This window comes from Pithys albifrons, chromosome 4, assembly GCF_047495875.1.
Source record: "Pithys albifrons albifrons isolate INPA30051 chromosome 4, PitAlb_v1, whole genome shotgun sequence".
Lineage (NCBI taxonomy): Eukaryota > Metazoa > Chordata > Aves > Passeriformes > Thamnophilidae > Pithys > Pithys albifrons.
Genome location: NC_092461.1, coordinates 31170497 through 31188433, shown reverse-complemented (window position 1 = coordinate 31188433; position 17937 = coordinate 31170497). Strand labels below are relative to the sequence as shown.

At 42.7% G+C, this 17937-nt stretch overlaps 1 protein-coding gene across 7 annotated transcripts in view; it reads right to left on the bottom strand.

Annotated features, from left to right (window-relative positions):
- Positions 1–17937, bottom strand: part of TRAPPC9 (trafficking protein particle complex subunit 9) — a 464855-nt gene that overhangs the window by 405639 nt on the left and 41279 nt on the right. For all 7 annotated transcript variants that reach the window (XM_071553785.1, XM_071553786.1, XM_071553784.1 and 4 more), the window contains 3 exons: positions 14780–14906; positions 10446–10591; positions 2696–2781 (listed from right to left, as the gene is read on the bottom strand). In XM_071553785.1, the coding sequence (XP_071409886.1) occupies positions 2696–2781; positions 10446–10591; positions 14780–14906 (359 nt within the window). The remainder of the gene's footprint in view (positions 1–2695; positions 2782–10445; positions 10592–14779; positions 14907–17937) is intronic.

Below are 17937 nucleotides of genomic sequence, written 5' to 3'. Positions count from 1 at the left end.
GGATACTCTTATTTACAGCTCAACATCCCATCTCCCAGGGACTTGGGCTCCAGCACCAGGAGAGCAAAAATATTCTGTCTAATCAGCCACAGCTGCTCAGGCTCGGTTTTGTCTCTCTCTCTCATTCTGCTGATTTAAGTACCTGCCCAGTTTTATTAAAGTTTTATTATTTTTATTTGTTCTGATCACCCCCCCAGGTCTCTCCTTTTTCACTTTATACACTAAAATACACAGTTGTCGGAACTGCATCACTTCCACATTCCATGGCTGAACGTTTTCCCCTTTTACAAACACTATTCCAGTGGATCAGCCTTTAACTATGGACAAAACAGAAACATGGAATGACAAAAGGCAGGAAAGGAACACAGAAATGGGACAGGTGTGAAGAATCTAAACAGAGCCCCAGAGCAGGAATACGTGACAGGAAACAAACAGCAAGAACAAAACAGATGGGCCAAGAGCTTTGAGAACAATAAAATGAAACAACAGAGAAAATCAATTTTTCAGGGCTTACCATCTGAGCAACACTGATCAAAGTCCTGTGTCCACAGTCTCCTGCCAGGGCTAGAAATTCAATGCCTTACTTAAGCACACCTCAATTAACCTGCAGGCACTCAGCTTTAATGCTTCAAATAATGAAAAAGCTGGAGGAGCCTTTCCATGGTTAACAACCTGTGCTCAGGATTGGGCTGTTTTTACCACAACAAAGAGAAGGACACAGCAGAAATACCATGGAAAAAGCAGTCCCAGGATTTGTTTAACATGAAAGGAGTCATCTGTCAGAACAACAAATCTACACTGTAAGGTGAGGGAAAGGGGAAAATCAGAGAAAAGGAATAAGACTATGGATTTCAGGACAGTGACATGTTGGTGAATGGTAGAACTCTGAAAGGGTAAAGGAAAAGGAAATCAAGCAATAGAGAACTCAAAGAAAAACAGCCAGGGATTGGAAAGGAGCTTGAAGGAATAAGTTCTATTGCAAAGGTGAAGTGCTGAGTCAGGCAGAGGGAAAATGCTGTGGGACAAACAAGCTGAAATTACCACTAAATGACAGAAAAGGAAACACTTGCTATGAAACTGAGCCTGTGAGAGCAATAAACTGAAAGAATGTGATACGTGAGGAGAAATCAGACAGGCAAAGGGTATGGGGACTGCAGGCATGGGTGCGTGTTCATAATAAAACAAACCATCCTAAAATATTAAACAATGCTCTGAATTATTTAAATAAAAGCGAAGTTTATTCTTGTGATAAAGTAATAACTATTCCCACATTACAGAAAGCTCACAGATGAGGCTGGAAATCACAGCAATTTAGGCTGGAAGGAAAAGCTGGAAGTCCCTTTGCTGTGCTCACAACAGGGGCAGCTTTGGTGGTTATTCAGGTTTTTCCCTGTCCTATACACTCGAGTTTTGATTTCTAAAGATGGACATCCCACGTTCTCTCTGGGCAACCAGTCCCAGGGCATGATCACCCTCAGGACTGGAAAAAAGGAGTTTGTTATTAGGGAAGTTTTCCATGGCTGCAGCATGTTTAAAATGCTCTTAAATCAATCAACTCTTAGGTAAAGTCCTTTCTGATGTGCAGCTTCAGAACTGCTTTTCCTGTTCATTCCTAAAAAACTCAAATCCTTCTGTGAGGCTCAGAGAAAAAGCTCTGAAGAAATCAGTGTGGCAGCTTCCAAGAGGGAATTTTATTGTGCTACAATCTTAGGACATGTTCACTTCCCATGGAGAAATACCTTATTTTATGTGGAGTATTATCAGTAATTTAGGTCAAATTGCTTGACTAGACATATCAATAAAAAGAATAAACAAAAATCATGGGCAAATATATGTAGGCTGATTCACTCAGCCTGACAGAACAACAGGCTCTAAGAGATGGGATTTATTTTTAAAGCAATATTAAGGGTAAAAATATTTAACATAAAGGACTATGCTGGATTAGGACTGAGTGGAGATTAAGCTGGTCTGATAGTCAGAGAATTTTTAAACTTTAAATAGATAACAATTTTTTTTAAATCCTGTTAGCTGGAATAAAGAAGGGAGAGAAAAGACTCCACCATTTCCTTTGTTTCAGGACACACTGCAAGCAACTGCTGAAGTAGTAAAGGGCTGGGGTTTGAGCCTTCTAACCTTAAACTTTGAGTGTTTTAGCCATTTATTCCCTCCCTTCTGACCATTTAACATTACAGTGTGTCCAAACCACCTCCATCACTGGGAACAGCAGATCCACGAGCTGAAGCTGCTATCAAAGCACAAACGTTCTCCAAACTATTTGAGTTCATCAGACTTTTAAACTGTGGTCAAGATGGGAATTTGAGAAGCAAGGCTGAATGCAGGTTTTTAAATTCCAGGAGCAAGTGTACATTAATTATTAGGTTTCAGGATATAATTATCACTAGAAAAGCAGTATATGTAAAACATGGAGCACAAGTTCTAGTAAGTGCAGAAATGTATGGAATTGATTTATGGCTCAGTGCCAGTAAAGCATTTAAACACTCTGAGTGGCAGAGATTTCCATTTCATCACTGACAAATATGAGAAAACTGACAATACTGCCCCGTTAAACTGAGGCTGTGTCAGGTTAAATGATTCTTTTAAACTATTTGATTTATAGAAAACCATATCTGAAAGTTCAAATGAGATTTTTTTTTCAAAACAATAACAGAAAGGGAAGGTTCAGAAGGATACATACCATGTTTTCTACTCGCAGCTCAAAAGGCATTGGGTTGTAAACCATGAGCTGAACTTCACACACATCTCCCTGGACCCACTGGAAGTCTACAAGAGATGATCCCAGAATTAATGCAGGAATTACCTAATCACAGGGCTATAAAAAAGCAGCAGCAGCTGAGCTGTCACGCTGCTGTAATACTTAATAACTCTCTATAATCTTTACAGACAAAGTCCTGCTCAAGAGCATGGTGGGACACGAGCTGTAAATCCCAGGCAAAGGAAGGGGTTAGAGGACTGGAAACATCCATTAAACAGCAATTGTGCTCCAAAGACCCAACATTACAAAACTAACTGAGGCATCCATTCCAAACAGTTCTTAAACACATCCTTCATGTTAAACACTTGGAGTCAGGTCCAGAGTACACAACGCCTTGGATATTTAGCACACAGATAAAAATCAACCGGATAAGAAATGAACATGACAGAAAGAAATTACAATTCTTCATATAGACACAGCTGATGATATGGAGTAAATAAAGGATTATTTTAAATTAAGAAGGAAACAACTGCTCACCAGGAAGATGACACCTCAGCTTCCTCCTACTAATTTTTTGGGGGAAACAGAAAGTGGTTTGGGAGATGTTGTAGGAGTGGAAGATGACAATAGGATCTATAGAGCACTTTTTTTTTTTGAGGGGCACTAAATGAAGGTTTCAGCAGTAACACAAACTGTTGAGTAACTTGTGATAATACTTGGGAAAGGCAAAGAAGCAAAATATGACAGGTAAAAAATGTACTTTCAGTTTATAGCCCACAATAAGAGACAGATTGAACTTCAAAGATACTTCACCCTGTCAAGTTTAAAATTGCAGGGGTTTTATAATTTAAGGAGACAAGACTGGAGGGGGCTCTGAGCAACCTCCCTCTGGGCTAGTGGGAGGGGTCCCTGCCCATGGCAGGGGAGTTGGAACAAGATGATCTTTAATGTCCCTTCTAACCCAAACCATTCCGTGATTCCAGGAGAAATTCATGGAAGTGAGGTCAGCAGCAAAGATGCAGGATCTGAGGAACTGCTCAGTGCACAAAGGTTATTTAACATCAGCACTTCATAACCTTTTCAGCCCACAAGATTCTTCCACCTCCCACATTTATCCCAGTTAACCATATGCACACTGAATTCAGACCTAAAACAATGGGATGAGAGTCTTCATTTAGGCTGAGGATCTGCAGCCCAAATAAAAAACAGGTGCCTTACCTATAGTTGCCAAATAAATCATGATTATCAGCCAAACTGTACCATACACACATTAACTTTTACTCATTTACTCAATGATTTTAACAGACATCACTAAGAATTTTTACTATTTTTTTACTGAAAAACCTGGATTATCAATATTAAGACTTTAAGTCACAGTTAAAGTCATCTGTACTCTAATTGTACACTCACAATCATTTACTATCTGATTACATTTTGCAAGCAATATTAAAGAGCTCAAGGGAGACGTACTTAATGCAAATGTTTAACTCCAATTAATGCTAGTGGAAATTAAAAACATACATCCAGAGATGTTAATGGGTTATAGCACTGTGAAACCTGAAGAGCAAACTGTTGATTAAAACAAAAATGTTCAACTGCTATGAGATGTTCTGTACATTTATTATTTAATTGCTTATTAGTGTTCAGGATGTCTTATCATTCTGCAGTCCCCAAAACAACCAGTGGCTGCTCTGCACAGGTATTGGAGCACTAAAGTGAACCAGCAAGGTTTACTACAGCAACAGAGGCACTTGCAGCAGCCTCAGCAGGCCCTTCAGTCCTAAATCTCCACATCCCACCAGCTACCACACCATGGAATGCCTTTTCTGAAAATGTTTTCAATGCCACCACGTAAAAAGGGATTCTGGAAAATCAGAAAAACGTGTTGGAAATTCTTGATTTTCCTTAAGTGCAAACACAAACCATTGATTTGCCTGGCGCTCCAACATTTTTACTTTCAAAAAAAGGAAGGATTTGAGGCTTGTTTCTTAATGTTTACTGGGATGATTCTTCCCTCAGTGCTGAGATGCCCCACCTGGGAGAGGGAACAAAGTCTTCACTGGCAGATCAGCCAACTTGCCAACCTTGCTTTGAAGTAATGACCTATGACCTTATCACAGAATCATAGAATCGCCTCGGTTGGAAAAGACCTCAGAGATCATCAAGACCAACCCCTGGTCCAACTCCAGTCCCTTTACCAGATCATGGCACTCAGTGCCATGGCCAATCTCAGATTAAAAACCTCCAGGGATGGGGAATCCACCCCCTCTCTGGGCAGCCCATTCCAATGCCTGAGCACTCTCTCTGCAAAGAATTGTTTTCTGATCTCCAACTTCAATTTCCCCTGGCAGAGCTTGAGCCCGTGCTCCCTTGTCCTATTGCTGAGTGCCTGGGAGAAGAGACCAACCCCCACCTGGCCAGAACTTCCCTTCAGGGAGTTCTAGACAGTGCTGAGGTCACCTCTGAGCCTCCTCTTCTCCAGGCTAAACACCCCCAGCTCCCTCAGCCTCTCCCCACAGCACTTGTGCTCCAGTCCCTTCTCCAGCCTTGTTGCCCTTCTCTGGACCCGCTACTTGCAAGGGTTTGTGTCCAAAGCTGTGCCAAGTGCAAGGCTCTGCCCCAGGGATGACAAAACCAGAGAGCCAGGACAGGCTGGGAACACTGCAGGGCTGGGGAGGAACAGCCTTGCTCAGAGGGATCTCTGCATGGCCAGGAAGGAACAGCCTTGCTCAGAGGGACTGGGGGACCAGCCAAACATGAGCCAGCAGTGCCACGTTACAGCAACAAAGGCAAAGCTGTGCCAGGGGAGGTTTAGGTTGGATATCAGAAAGACGTTCTTCCCCCAGAGGGTGGTTGGGCACTGAACAGGCTCCCCAGAATGGTCACAGCTCCAGGGCTGACAGAGCTCACGGAGTGTTTGGCCGAAACCCTCAGGCACATGGGGTGACTCTTGGGGTTGTGCTGTGCAGGGCCAGGAGGGGACTGTGATGATCCTTGTGGGTCCCTCCCAACTCAGGAATTCTGTGACTTCATGAGATCAGAACCTGGGCTGCAAACAGACTCATCACTGACGGAGACTGAGGTATGATCCATCTACTCCACCCTGTGCTTGTCAGGCACAGCTGCAGGTGCCATGGCCAGTTCTGGTCCCCATAGGTCAAGAGAGACACAGACACACTGGAGAGGATACAAAGGAGTGCCCTAAGTGTGATCACAGGGCTGGAGAACCTGCCTGACCAGGGAAGACTAAAGGAGAAGAGAAGGCTCAGGGGGAATCTCATCACAGCACTGCAGTACTCAAAGGGCTCACAGAGGATCTGTCCTCACAAGCAGTCACAGGAAGCAGACCAAGGGCAAGAGGTACCAATTGCACTGAGAGAGGTTTCATTTTCTTCCTTGAAAGATTTAGGATTTTTTAAGTAGGAACAACCATTTAGTGGAACAACCTCCCCAAGGACACAGTGAAGCCCACATTGCTGGAGGTTTTTGAGATGGGACTGAAATGCTCTGTGAAAAACATGCCATGCTACAGCATTGCTTCCCTGGAGGAAAAGGTTTTGAAAAGAAAGATAAAATGAGCTGTATTTATTTCTTCTAATACAGGTATGACATCAGCTGCCACCTGGAACGATGTAATCCATTATTGCTGCTTTGGACTAGCAGGACTCACAACCAAAGAACCATTTCATGTCAAAAATCAGTAGGTTTATTTCCTAGAACTAGTGTACTATTAAAGCAATTTAACCAGAATATAATTATCCCCTTTATTGTTTTTAATCAGAAAAGCTTATCAAGTAGAAAGCTGAAAACATTTCAAGACTATCTAAAAGGGTTTTGTTTCCCTTTGGTTTGTCAGCAGAACTTGATTTCCCTTGCTGTAAAACAGTAATTTAACCAAAATACTGAGTACATATTGCCATCTAAGAAAAACAGTTCATTTGTTACTGTGATAGATAAAATTTATTAATTTGCTAAACTCAAATTGAAATTGTATTTGATGATTTTTGTTTGAATGTAGAAGTGTATATGTATGTTTAAAAATCTGTTGAAACCCAGGGCGGGACAGTTTTTTTTGCAGGAGCCACAAAGATAAGAAACCATGATTAAAAGGACAAAAGAATCGAAACTACAACCTTCCAGACCCCCACCGCAGCGGGTTGGGAGAAGCCTACCTCTGGCTCGGCGGCATTCCCATAAACCCCCTCCTCCCTTCCCCCCCCCTTCAGTCCATCCTGGTTTCAGTACTTCTCAGCCCGGTGTCTACCCCTTCTCCCCCCCCCAGTTTTTTTTCCCTTATCAAGCCTCCCCCACCCTCGGACGTGAGTTTTGCTATAGTGACCTTTCCCCCCCTTTCCTGAGCCAGCGCCCGGACAACCCCCCCGACCCTTGCTCTGTCTCAATCCCGCGGGACCCCCCCAAAATTTGGCAAAGCCCTTCTCCAAACCTAGGCTGCCCCCCCCGTCTCCCCAAACGATCCCCGCACCGGATCTGTGCAGCCCTACGCCGGCTAAAACACCCTCCACACCCCATAACCCCGCTCCCACCACAGTGCCGAAGTTTTGTCGCCAGCTGCCCCGCTGGGAATCAAATCCCGTAACCCCAGCCCGGTTTTGCTAGACCGCTGGTCCCCCGTTGCCCCCTCCTTTTTTTCTCCCTCAGACCATCCCGGTTTCTTCACCCAGCCGGCACCGCCGCCGGTGCTGACCCCAGCCCCGAGGCTGCTCGTGCCAGCCACCGGCTTTTGCCTGCCCGGCTCTGCCCATGGCTGCCAAACCGTGCAGCGCCAAAGCTCCCTCCCGGTCCCCGTCCCCCTTCCCACCTCAGTCCATCCCGGGACCCCCCCGCCCTTCTCCCTTGGAATAGACGCTGCATCCACTCTCCCCGTCCCGAGTTATCCACACTCCAGTTCACTGGGGGTTTTTTTTAATAAATAAAATTTTGATCTACTGCCAAGCCCACCACTGGTTCAGCATATGAGACAGGTCAGCCACCGCCTGGAGTGGCCACCGTATCTGTGGCTGCCACCACCCACGTCGCTCCCAGAGCCACCTCAGCCCCGCGGCCGCATCAGGGTGAACCACCACCACAGTGTTGTGACCAGACCCCTACATGGAGTAGCCCAGTCATCTTAGAAACTCTATTACCGCCATCTTCAGCCAGCCGCATGGAAAGTCACGGGACCAGCCCAGCGGCCGCTGAACGGCAACTACTACGCAATACCTCAAGCTTACACAACACAGAATGTTGCGCCACAGAACTGGGCATGCGCAGAAGGGACACAGTTTGCGTAACTCTTACGAAATACAGGAACTGGGCATGCGCAGAAGGGACACAGGTTGCACAACTCTTGCGAAATGCATGAACTGCGTCTGCGCAAGGGGGCGTGGCCTACGCCAGAAAAGTGAATATAAACGAGGTTTTGGCCCAGGTCCAGCACGAACCTTTTGGGAGCTGGTCTCCTGGGTCGTCCAGTGCTCTGCCACGCTGCAAGCACTGTATTGCTCCTCTCTTGCCTTCACAAAGAGCTGAAATCACTGAGGCTGGGGCTAACTGAGCTGGACACTGATATCACTTATTAAAATCAATTTCTGTTGTTTTTTTTCCTTAATAAATAATGTTACTTATTTTTCCTTATTAAATAAAATAAATACTAATATTCTAGCCAACATCTAGCTGCCTATAACATTATTGTTGGTTATAATACACAGGCTTAGAAAATTCTCATTAGTTTCAAAGTTTATTAAATTTCTCAGCTTCGTTCAAAGGAAGTATCTGATTTTACTTTGTGTTTTGTTTGCTAAACTTTGAAACACCAGAGGCTTTTAACAGTGACTGCACTGTGTATGAACTTCAAAAGACAAATGTTTTACAGGAATAGAAGCAGTTCAGGCATCTCCGTGGGCTAAACACAAACCTAAAAGGAGAAACTTCACTGCAAAATGTAAATCTCCTACAGAACAAACAGCACCAAAACAAATCCTAACGTGAACTGTATCAAAAAACAGATTCCTTTTCTATCTGCCAAGGAGTGAGAACAGAACTGTTTGACAAGACTGGGAATGGGGTTTTATTTAAATGATAAAAACATGACAAGGTATAGCTGAGACAGTAAATGTTGAAAAATTAACTGTGATCAATCTTTCAACAAAATTAAGAGAAATCAAGAGAGCACTTTAAGATGTCCCCATATTCCCAAATTTCTCTAGTGAAGCTCCCACAATCAGTTCTAGACCTGTTGTAGTTTGGGATTATTATGTAAATTCTCTCCCCTGCCACTAACTGCCCATGCCAGCAGTTAACAAAAGAAGTAGTTAACTGCTGATCACTTGGATGGGGGCAGGTTTGTCTCTTTTGGTTTTTTTGGGGACATCTTTTTTTTCTTAGCTCGGCAGAACGCGGGAGCAGTGGTGGCCGAGGAGGGAAGCCACTCTGCTGGCTACTGCTGGGGCTTCTGGCTGAGATGCTGGTTTTTCTCCTCGCCGTGGCTGTTTCTCCTGGTTCCTGCATCTGGGATCCTGGCCTCTGTTCCAGCCTGACCACCGCATGCACTGACCACTGCCTGCACCGTCACAGCCTGCCCGCCCCGGCCGGGGCAGTGACCCAGGAGAGAGAGAGGTGTGCAGCTGCTTTTGCAGGACACGTGGTGGTTCCCCATTTTCAGCTTTCTTTTTCCTTCATCTGGGACAAGAGACACAGAGTTCATCTGAGAGCTAACCACTCGTCTGTCTCGCTGGAGAGGGACTGGGAATTACTGGGAACTCACTCCACAGCCAGCCGGACTGTGACATTTGACACTGCTTAAGTATAATTTTCCTCCTGGAGGAAAACCTGCTGGGTTTTGTTGTTGTTTTTTTTTCTTTCTCTTGTGGTGTTGGGGAAGTGGGTTGCACTAGTCTGTTATATATATATATATATATATATATATATATATATATGTAGCAGTTATCCTTCTTGTATTAAAATTCCTTTTCTTAAATTTGATAAAGAGTGGTGTGATTATCGTGGAGGAGGCCCCTCCCCTGCTTGTGGGTAAACATTTTGGATTTTTCACCTCAAACCAAGACAAGACCACAGTCACAGCAGTTCTTTTCCTGCAGACATTGATGTTTATGCTAAAAATTATCCTGCACATGAAAAGCAACAAAAAGAATTGCCAATATCTGTAACTTAATCCAGGATTTTAAGGGGCCTCTCATCTATTTCCAATGGCACATTTATGGCATTGAAAAGCTTTATAATAAAATAAATAATCCTCTAGTAGAAAATAATTAGTACTCCAAACAGGGTTTATAAGGGTTTTTGGATTTTGGTTGAACTGTCCTTAAATAAAAGTGACTAATCAGGCAGTTCATCATGTTGAGTTTAAGTTAAATCAGAATAGGACATTAAATCAGAATAGGAAAAAGAGGAAACCACAACAGTGCATTGCTCAGGGCACTGGTCACCGAGCTGGCAGTGTGTGTCACAACTAAGTTTTCCCTGATTTCTCTTTTATTTGAGAAGGAAATAAAACTAGTTCATCTCTTCTGAAAATCAATGTTATCATCTATGAGACTTTATTCTTCTTTTGAATATGAAACTGTGCCCCAGAGAACAAAGCTTTGCACCTTCAGGACTTCAGGCTAAAAAGCTGATTATCTCAAACACGAGCAATGCTCAGGTTTGCTTTCCTTCACCACAAAAGGTTTTCTCATTTAACAAAAGAACAGAAAATACTGCAAATTCTTCTTACCTATTTTCTTGTTTCGTTCTTCCCCACGACTGTGTGCAATAATTGGAGAATATATGAAGGGGCTTTTTGTTGACACATTCTGACCAAGTAAACTTTTCATCTTGTGAGGCCGGAGACTGGTTGGGAGGTTCAAGAGCTTCACAGACCTGTTGAGGAAAAATATTTTTTTATTATTTTATTCATTCTATTTTATACTAGATGGCTGTGTTAAAATGAACTGATAAATATGAAATTTCAGTCTGAGATTAAAATACTTAAAATGGAAAACCTGAAGTAAACACCCACAATACAAAGGAGAAAACCAAGGCAAGGAAAGTGCAAAGAGTTCCAGAAAGCTCTCAGAAAACATTTAACAGGGGAAAACCATGTCCTGTAGAAACCAACAAAACCAAAACCAATCAGGGTCAGTGATTTGAAATCCTGCTCTTAATTTACAAGTGCAGACTGAACAACAGACACACCAGGACTCAAAGCAGCCCAGTGTTTAACTTAAACAAAAATCCAGACAGGATTTCACTGGACAACAGAATACAAATAAAGAACTTCTCCAAGGAGAATACAACTGATTTTAAAGCAGTGAAAATGCACAGGGTTGCTGCTGGAAGGAAGGAAGGAAATGTTCCAGAAATTTGAGTGGGTTTGTTGGACAGCCAGAAAGTAATTACAAATGGGCAGAAAACAAATGATTTATTAGACTCTATCCCTGTTAGACCCAAATCCCTACAAGAGCATGCAGGGAAATCACTGCCCTTCCAGTGCTGAGGGGAAATTAAAGACTGAGTTTTGGGCAGAAGAACAAGCAATAAGTTGGTGGATATTCTGTAAAAGCAACAGGATTGTAAAAGCCTGTAAGACATCTAATTACTTCGAGTCAGGAACTCAGCATAATAAAGAACAGATATATCAGTATCACACTAATAGAAAGTACACACAGGAAACCAAGATAATGTGTTTGTGCTGAAAAATAATGAAGCTGTAGGAGTAACACCTCACAGACATGTTATCTCTGTGATATAAAACACCTGATAAGGAGGACCAGATAACACTAAAAGTATTTTGGAACAAGAAATAAATCACATCCATATATTATGTGTTGCTGATACTTATTGTCAGCATCACAATCAAATACAAAATCACAGACAAGAAGCCTGAAGAATTAAGAGAAACTATGAGAGATCCCTCACATTCCATATTTTAAAACCTCTTCTGATAGAATTTTGCTAAAAATTAGAATGCAACTTAAAGATGTGAGTTCCACTATTTGAGGAAAAAAATTAAACTTCATAAAGTCATAATAAAAAGGAATTTTACTTTATACAGAGAGAAGTGCTTTGGCACTGATGGACAACGTGCTTTCCCTTAAGGCACGACAGTCACATGACTGTTCTTCAACCACTTACTGGGCAGTTGTGCCCCACAGGTCCCACACAGAACAGGGCAGTGTTTCATTCCTTTCTGTGAAAGCTCCAGTCACATTCCCTGGCCTGGCCAGACAGTGCAAATGACTGACAATTAAGAATTACAAACTCATTTCACTACCTATCCACAAGACACAAATCTTGTATTTGGAAAATGTTCATTAAAAACAACCTTGCTTAGAGGTGAAAGGAAAATAATTTAAAAAAATAAACCCCAAAATACTAAAGTAAACAGAGGGAAGGGGAAAATGGCACTGAGCAAATTTAAACTAGCAAGAAAAGATTGTAAGGACAACTAAAAGCATCAGTTGTGAAAAGGAAGATTCTTTCTTTCTGATTTTAAACATACTAGTAAAAGAATTAGCTTTAACACAGGGAAGTCTCGAAAATGGGAATAGTGCATCTAGTTGAACAGAAAGACCATAAATTCTACTATTTTTTATCTGAGAAAATACCAGATAATGATTTTATAATTAAAACGAGTAATGGAATATAAAGATTTTCCCAAGTCAAATTTGCTCTACTGCTTTTTAAGGATGGTTTAAGGCTGAACATGGTGGTGGGGCTGGTTTGACGGCTGATGGCCTTAAAGGTCTTCTCCAACCTCAACAACTCCCTGGTTCTGTGATTTTAAATGCACAACTCCTGTGAAGAAGGATTCAATCAGCACTTCCCACACCTTCCAGAGCTGAATTTCCTTCACTGCTTAGCATGGAGAAGAACAAGGAAGTGCTATAGAACACATCCTGTACAATCCACCTGCTCTGGGGTTTGGCAGTTCAGCAAAAAGCAAAAACCTGAGACTAACTCAGGGTTTAAAACAGCACAGACAAACACAATGCTGCCTCTTTAGCACAAATTCAGGGTTAGACTCACCAGGGACCTTCTGCAGCTGTTAGACAGCCCAGACACCACCCCCAGTGGGGTAAGGAAGGTAGTTTTGGTTTCAGACTGTGGAATAATAAGATCATTCCTAGAGCAGAGATCTGCAAGAGGCACTGAGAAGCTGACAGGACTCTTGCTCTCAAAACAAAATACTTCACCTTAAAAACCTTTCTGTGGCAGCTCTTACTCAAACTTCTCTCTACAATCACAAAACTCAAGTACCAGAAAGGATTCCTAGAAGTTTGCCTAATTAGATTCCATTTTTTAATACTATTTAATTTTTGTTTCCAAGGGGGAAAAAAAAGGCTAGGATAAAATTTGCACCAAGTTTGTTTCTACAAACTTGCAGAAGAAATAGAGGCCTCCTTCATGTACTTAGCTGGAAATGTGCCTTCAGAGGGTATTACCAGGGAACTCACCTAACCCACACACAGTGACCTGAACTTGTCATTGTTATCTGTGCGGGCAATGGAAAATCAACAAACACAGTCCGCAAACACTTGTGATTTGCCTCAGCCTAAAGGAGATCCCTAAATTGGGTTAGAAATACCTGGATGTGACCACCTATGTGTCCTGACCACAAACATGACCTACCACAATCAAAAATCACTAGTTTAGCTCTATATGTAGGTCTTTTGGAAACAAACAAACCCCAAGGTCAGCTGATAAAGTAGTCAATTAATTTTCCAACTCTAACACGTAGTTTTGAACCACAAAATATGCTGAGTTGGAAGGGACCCACAGGATCATCACAGTCCAACTGCTGGCCCTGCACAGGACAGACCCAAAAATCCCACCCTGTGCCTGAGAGTGTTGTCCAAATGCTCCTTGGGCTCTGCCAGGCTTGGTGCTGTGCCCACTGCCCTGAGCAGCCTGTTCAGTGCCCAGCCACCCTCTGGGGGAAGCTTTGGTTTTAACAGTTAAGCTTTTGGGATTGTACTTTCACATTCCATGTTTTCCAGGCAAGAAGTTGACACCAGCTGCAACTTTGTACTTGGTCCAACCAGGAGACAAAAGAGTTTCCAGTGACCATTCTGATTCCACTCACAAGTCCAGGTGACCACACAGAGCCAAACCTGCTCCTCCCACACAACAGACTGTCAGACCTACCCCCTGAAATGCCCCACCAAGAGTTAGGCAAGGCCTCTTTCTTCTATCAAAGTGGAAACAAAAACTGAAGTTAGAGGGAACATACTAAAACCAGCCGTACCATGAAAAATGCTCACAGAGTAAACCATTAATTTTAATTTTAGAGACTGAAAGCAATCTGAAAATCAATACAATTTCACTCTTTGGTTACATACTTTGTGACAGTAGAATATGAAATGCTTGATGCCATCCCACTGCAAACTCAAATCTCTGACAACTATTTCAGTAACTTCTACCACTTTTATTTTCTGAATAGCAATTATCTCTCCTTCAAAAAGGAAACATTTTCTTTCAGTCTTCTATTATGGATGCCCAGGGGCTGCTTCCTCTCTCTCTGGCTCTCCCTAAAGCTTCAAGCCAGGCTTTAGTCCAAACCAGTCCCTGTTCACTGGACTGAAGGGGTGATGTGCCCGGGCACATAGGCATGAAAAGGAGCTGAGATTTACAACAGTGGAAGTGCCAGCTTGAAAATGCAGCATGTGGAAAGGAAGAGCTACAAAAGGCATCAGTTCCAGCTGAGTTCCAGGCTCCAGGAATGGAGACAACACTCAGCTCATGGACCTGCAGCATGGAAGGGATCAGGGATCCAACAACATCTCAGGTGCAGTTACAAAATACTTCCCTCCAATTGTATCAGAAACTCCTGAATGACAGTTTTAAAAACAGCAAACCCTCTCTCTTTGTGAAACTAAAGGCCACAAAGTATTTTCTGCTCAAAGGCTCTATTTTTGCTTAGGAGCTTCTCGAAACAATTTGACATTTCGACGTTTTTCCATGTTATTGTGATCAATGTGCATAAACTGAGAAAACTGATCCTTCCAGTAGCCTTTAAAATTTGACAGGTGCTGGGGAAAAGCTAAAGATTGTATTTTGGGGTCTTACCTCACAATAGGCAGTTTGGTGAAGGGAACAGGAGGTAACTTCAAACCATCTGGGAGAGTGATGACTTCCATTGTCCCAGGGCATTTTGCTGTGTAGCTTTCCAAGCTCTGTGTCACATCTTTCTTTTCTGGAAAAATAAAATCAAAAAACTATTTCAAACTCACATGTTTCAAAAATTTAAGAAGTCATGACCTGAAGTTTTATTTGGGAATTTGTTTTTGGGGTTATACAAAATAAATCCATTGGTACACCAACTAATTTTTGCACACAGCAGTTGGAGTTACATTCCAGAAACGTCAACAGATAGATCAAATATAATTAAATGACCTCTAAGCAAAAGAGTTTTCTAGATTTCTTTGGATTTTTTCAAATGCCTGTCTATATCCACTTTTTTCACATTTTTTTTATTGCTAAAATACAAGTTTCTACAATTTATCTGGTAAATCTACATATCCAACACAATTGGCTTCATGCCTGTTAAGGTTATTAATAACAGAATTATACAGGAACAAGCCCTTTTCTGAAAGATGAGATGAAATAATAACAAAGGCAACAAAGAGAAACAAATTACTTTTCATGTTACCTTGTGTGAAAATAACCCAATTCTCAAAAAAATTGTTCTGTTTTATACTACTAAATCATAACAACCAGTAGAAAAATTTTATTTGCCTTTGCTTAAAAATACAAGAACATTCAAATAAACATATATTATTTGAGTCATCTTCAATAATGTTTACTACCAATAAATGCTTATTAATTTTATCCAACAACGATTTTCAATAATGTATACAATTCTATTTCCAAAAAAAAAATTGCCTATTTGGAAATACACAACCTCAACACAAAATTGTATTTGATCTTTAAGGTCCCTTCCAACTCAAACCATTCTGTGACTCCCCATTTCTCTGATGAGAGTCTGCAAACAGAAATAAGCCTGAGAATATGTTTAGAGGGAATAAGACAGCTGAGTGTTTAGAGGGAGTAAGACAGCTGCAAAGTTTTAGACCTGTATTAAAGCACAGTGAACATTCATGGAATCAGTGATTGAGGTTGGAAGGGAACTTGAAGACCATCTGGTTCCAATCCCTTGCCATGGGCAGAGACACCTCCCCCTACACCAGATTGCTCCATGTATGTGCTACCAATAAAAAGAACTGTTTGATAACTAAACTGTTTCTAAAAAATACTTCAAAGACCAAAAATACTCAATGATAAAACAAAACAGAAGAGGGAAGGGTGACAGCAAATCCTGCTTTCCAAACCAGCTGCTCAGACAGGTATGTTGGGTGTGCAGGAAGGTTTGGGAGCGAGGGATGCTGAAGGTGTGGCCTCTGGGAGGAGAGACCATGAGTGGCTCCAGGAGAGCCAATTCCAGCCAAATCCAGAAAGGAGCTTCTGCCCAAAGCTGGGCCCATCAGTTCTGTTGCTGCCACATTCCTGACAATGTATTTAAAAAAAGGCAAAAAGTGCTGCACAGCAGCTGTGAGAGGAAGGAGTGAGAAAGACATGAGAGAAATATCCTGTAAACCAGACAAAACCACCCAAACCTGCCCAAAGGAGCATCCTGGGCCTTGAAGGTCACAAACACCCAGCAATGTCTGCTGCCCACAGTGATCCAGGCCAGTTTGTGAGCTGCTCCTGACACAAGTCAACCCTCTCAAAGCAAAGGAGCACTGGCTGTAACTCCCTGCACTCCAGAGTTAAACTGCCTTGCTTGTGTCTGTGTTTCACTGAAATGCCTCTCCAGCCACTCCCCATATTTTAATATTTCCTCCAGGAAATATTCCCATTATTAGACAGCCACATGCACTCAGAGAAGGAACTGCAGTGGTTCAGGACTGAGTATTTTTATCAAAAATTCAGGTTATTTGCCATGGCAGAATCCAGAGAGGAGAAAATCTTCACAGCCACCAAAAGGGCTGAAGACAACACTCCAGCATGAGCTTAATTCTCTTTGAACATTCTGTCATTCTGGAGGCCTGGCTTTCAGTTCCTTGTGTCAAACACTCAGTTACTGTTCTCACAGAAAGCAGGCTGCTGACACATGCAAGAAGAATTTGTTTCTGCATTTTTGAGTGCTGTTGTTCCTCCATGGCAGGAGCTCAGCAGCTTTCCACAAAGACAAGGCTGAACTGAGCCATTTCTCCATGCTGATGTGGCATGAAGTAGTTTCAAACCTGCTGCTGCCAGGCCAGCAGCTCCACTGCTTTTCCTCAGCACGACGTCTCAGCTGAGATGCTGGAGGAGTGAACACCAGCAGGACACACCGAGGAGGGTTCACGGTGCAGAAGAGCCAGAGCTGATCCTGCCTGAGAGCCCCTCCTGAAAGCAGCTGCTGGAGCCTCCTGACCTGCCTGAGCTCCCCAGCTCCCTGCCCTCTGTGGCCTGAGAGATGCCAAAAACCTGCTCCAGAGTGCCTGTCCCAAACAGGTCTGAATTCTCCCGCCCTCTGCCTGCCTGTCATCACATCCTGACACTCCCAGAAACTGCACAAATCTCCTGGGAGGATCCACTGAACTCCTCAGCCTCTTTCCTGACCCAGAGTTTAGAACATTTCTGTGGCTGAAACAGTCATCACTCATCTTTCTCTTTGGAAAGAAGAGGCAGAAAACAGCTGCTTTTGGAGGTCTTTCCCCACCTGGTGTCCTCACAGGGCAGCAGGAAAGCAATCACCACTTGATCTGTGACCTGGGAATTCACCTCAGCAGCTTTCAAAGCCTGTCCTGCAGCTGGGAACACCACTGGACACTCTTGTGTGGGAATTAGAGACTCATTTATTGAGGGAGAAGTGGCAGCTTATCTTTTTATCTGCAATAACTACTTTCATGGGGTATTTTTCTCTTCAGTTTCTCTCCACACTCCCTGAAAGATCAGGATCCCAGAAGGGCTGTAAAGCAAATAAAGCTGAACAAAGCCACAGTCAGCAGTGGCACTGCAGCACACACTGCAGTTTGTCCTGTATAACCTCACAGCAGTTTCCCCATTTCACACCAAACTGTTTTTGACTCCTTCTGACAACTAAAAATTCTGCAAGCCCACCCATATTCTTGGAATTCCATTGCTTAACTGCTTCCCATCAACACAACAAGCCTTGGTTTTGTCTCAAAGCTGATTCAAACCTTCTTCCAATATGGCAACACAAAAAATCTGAAAGCTTC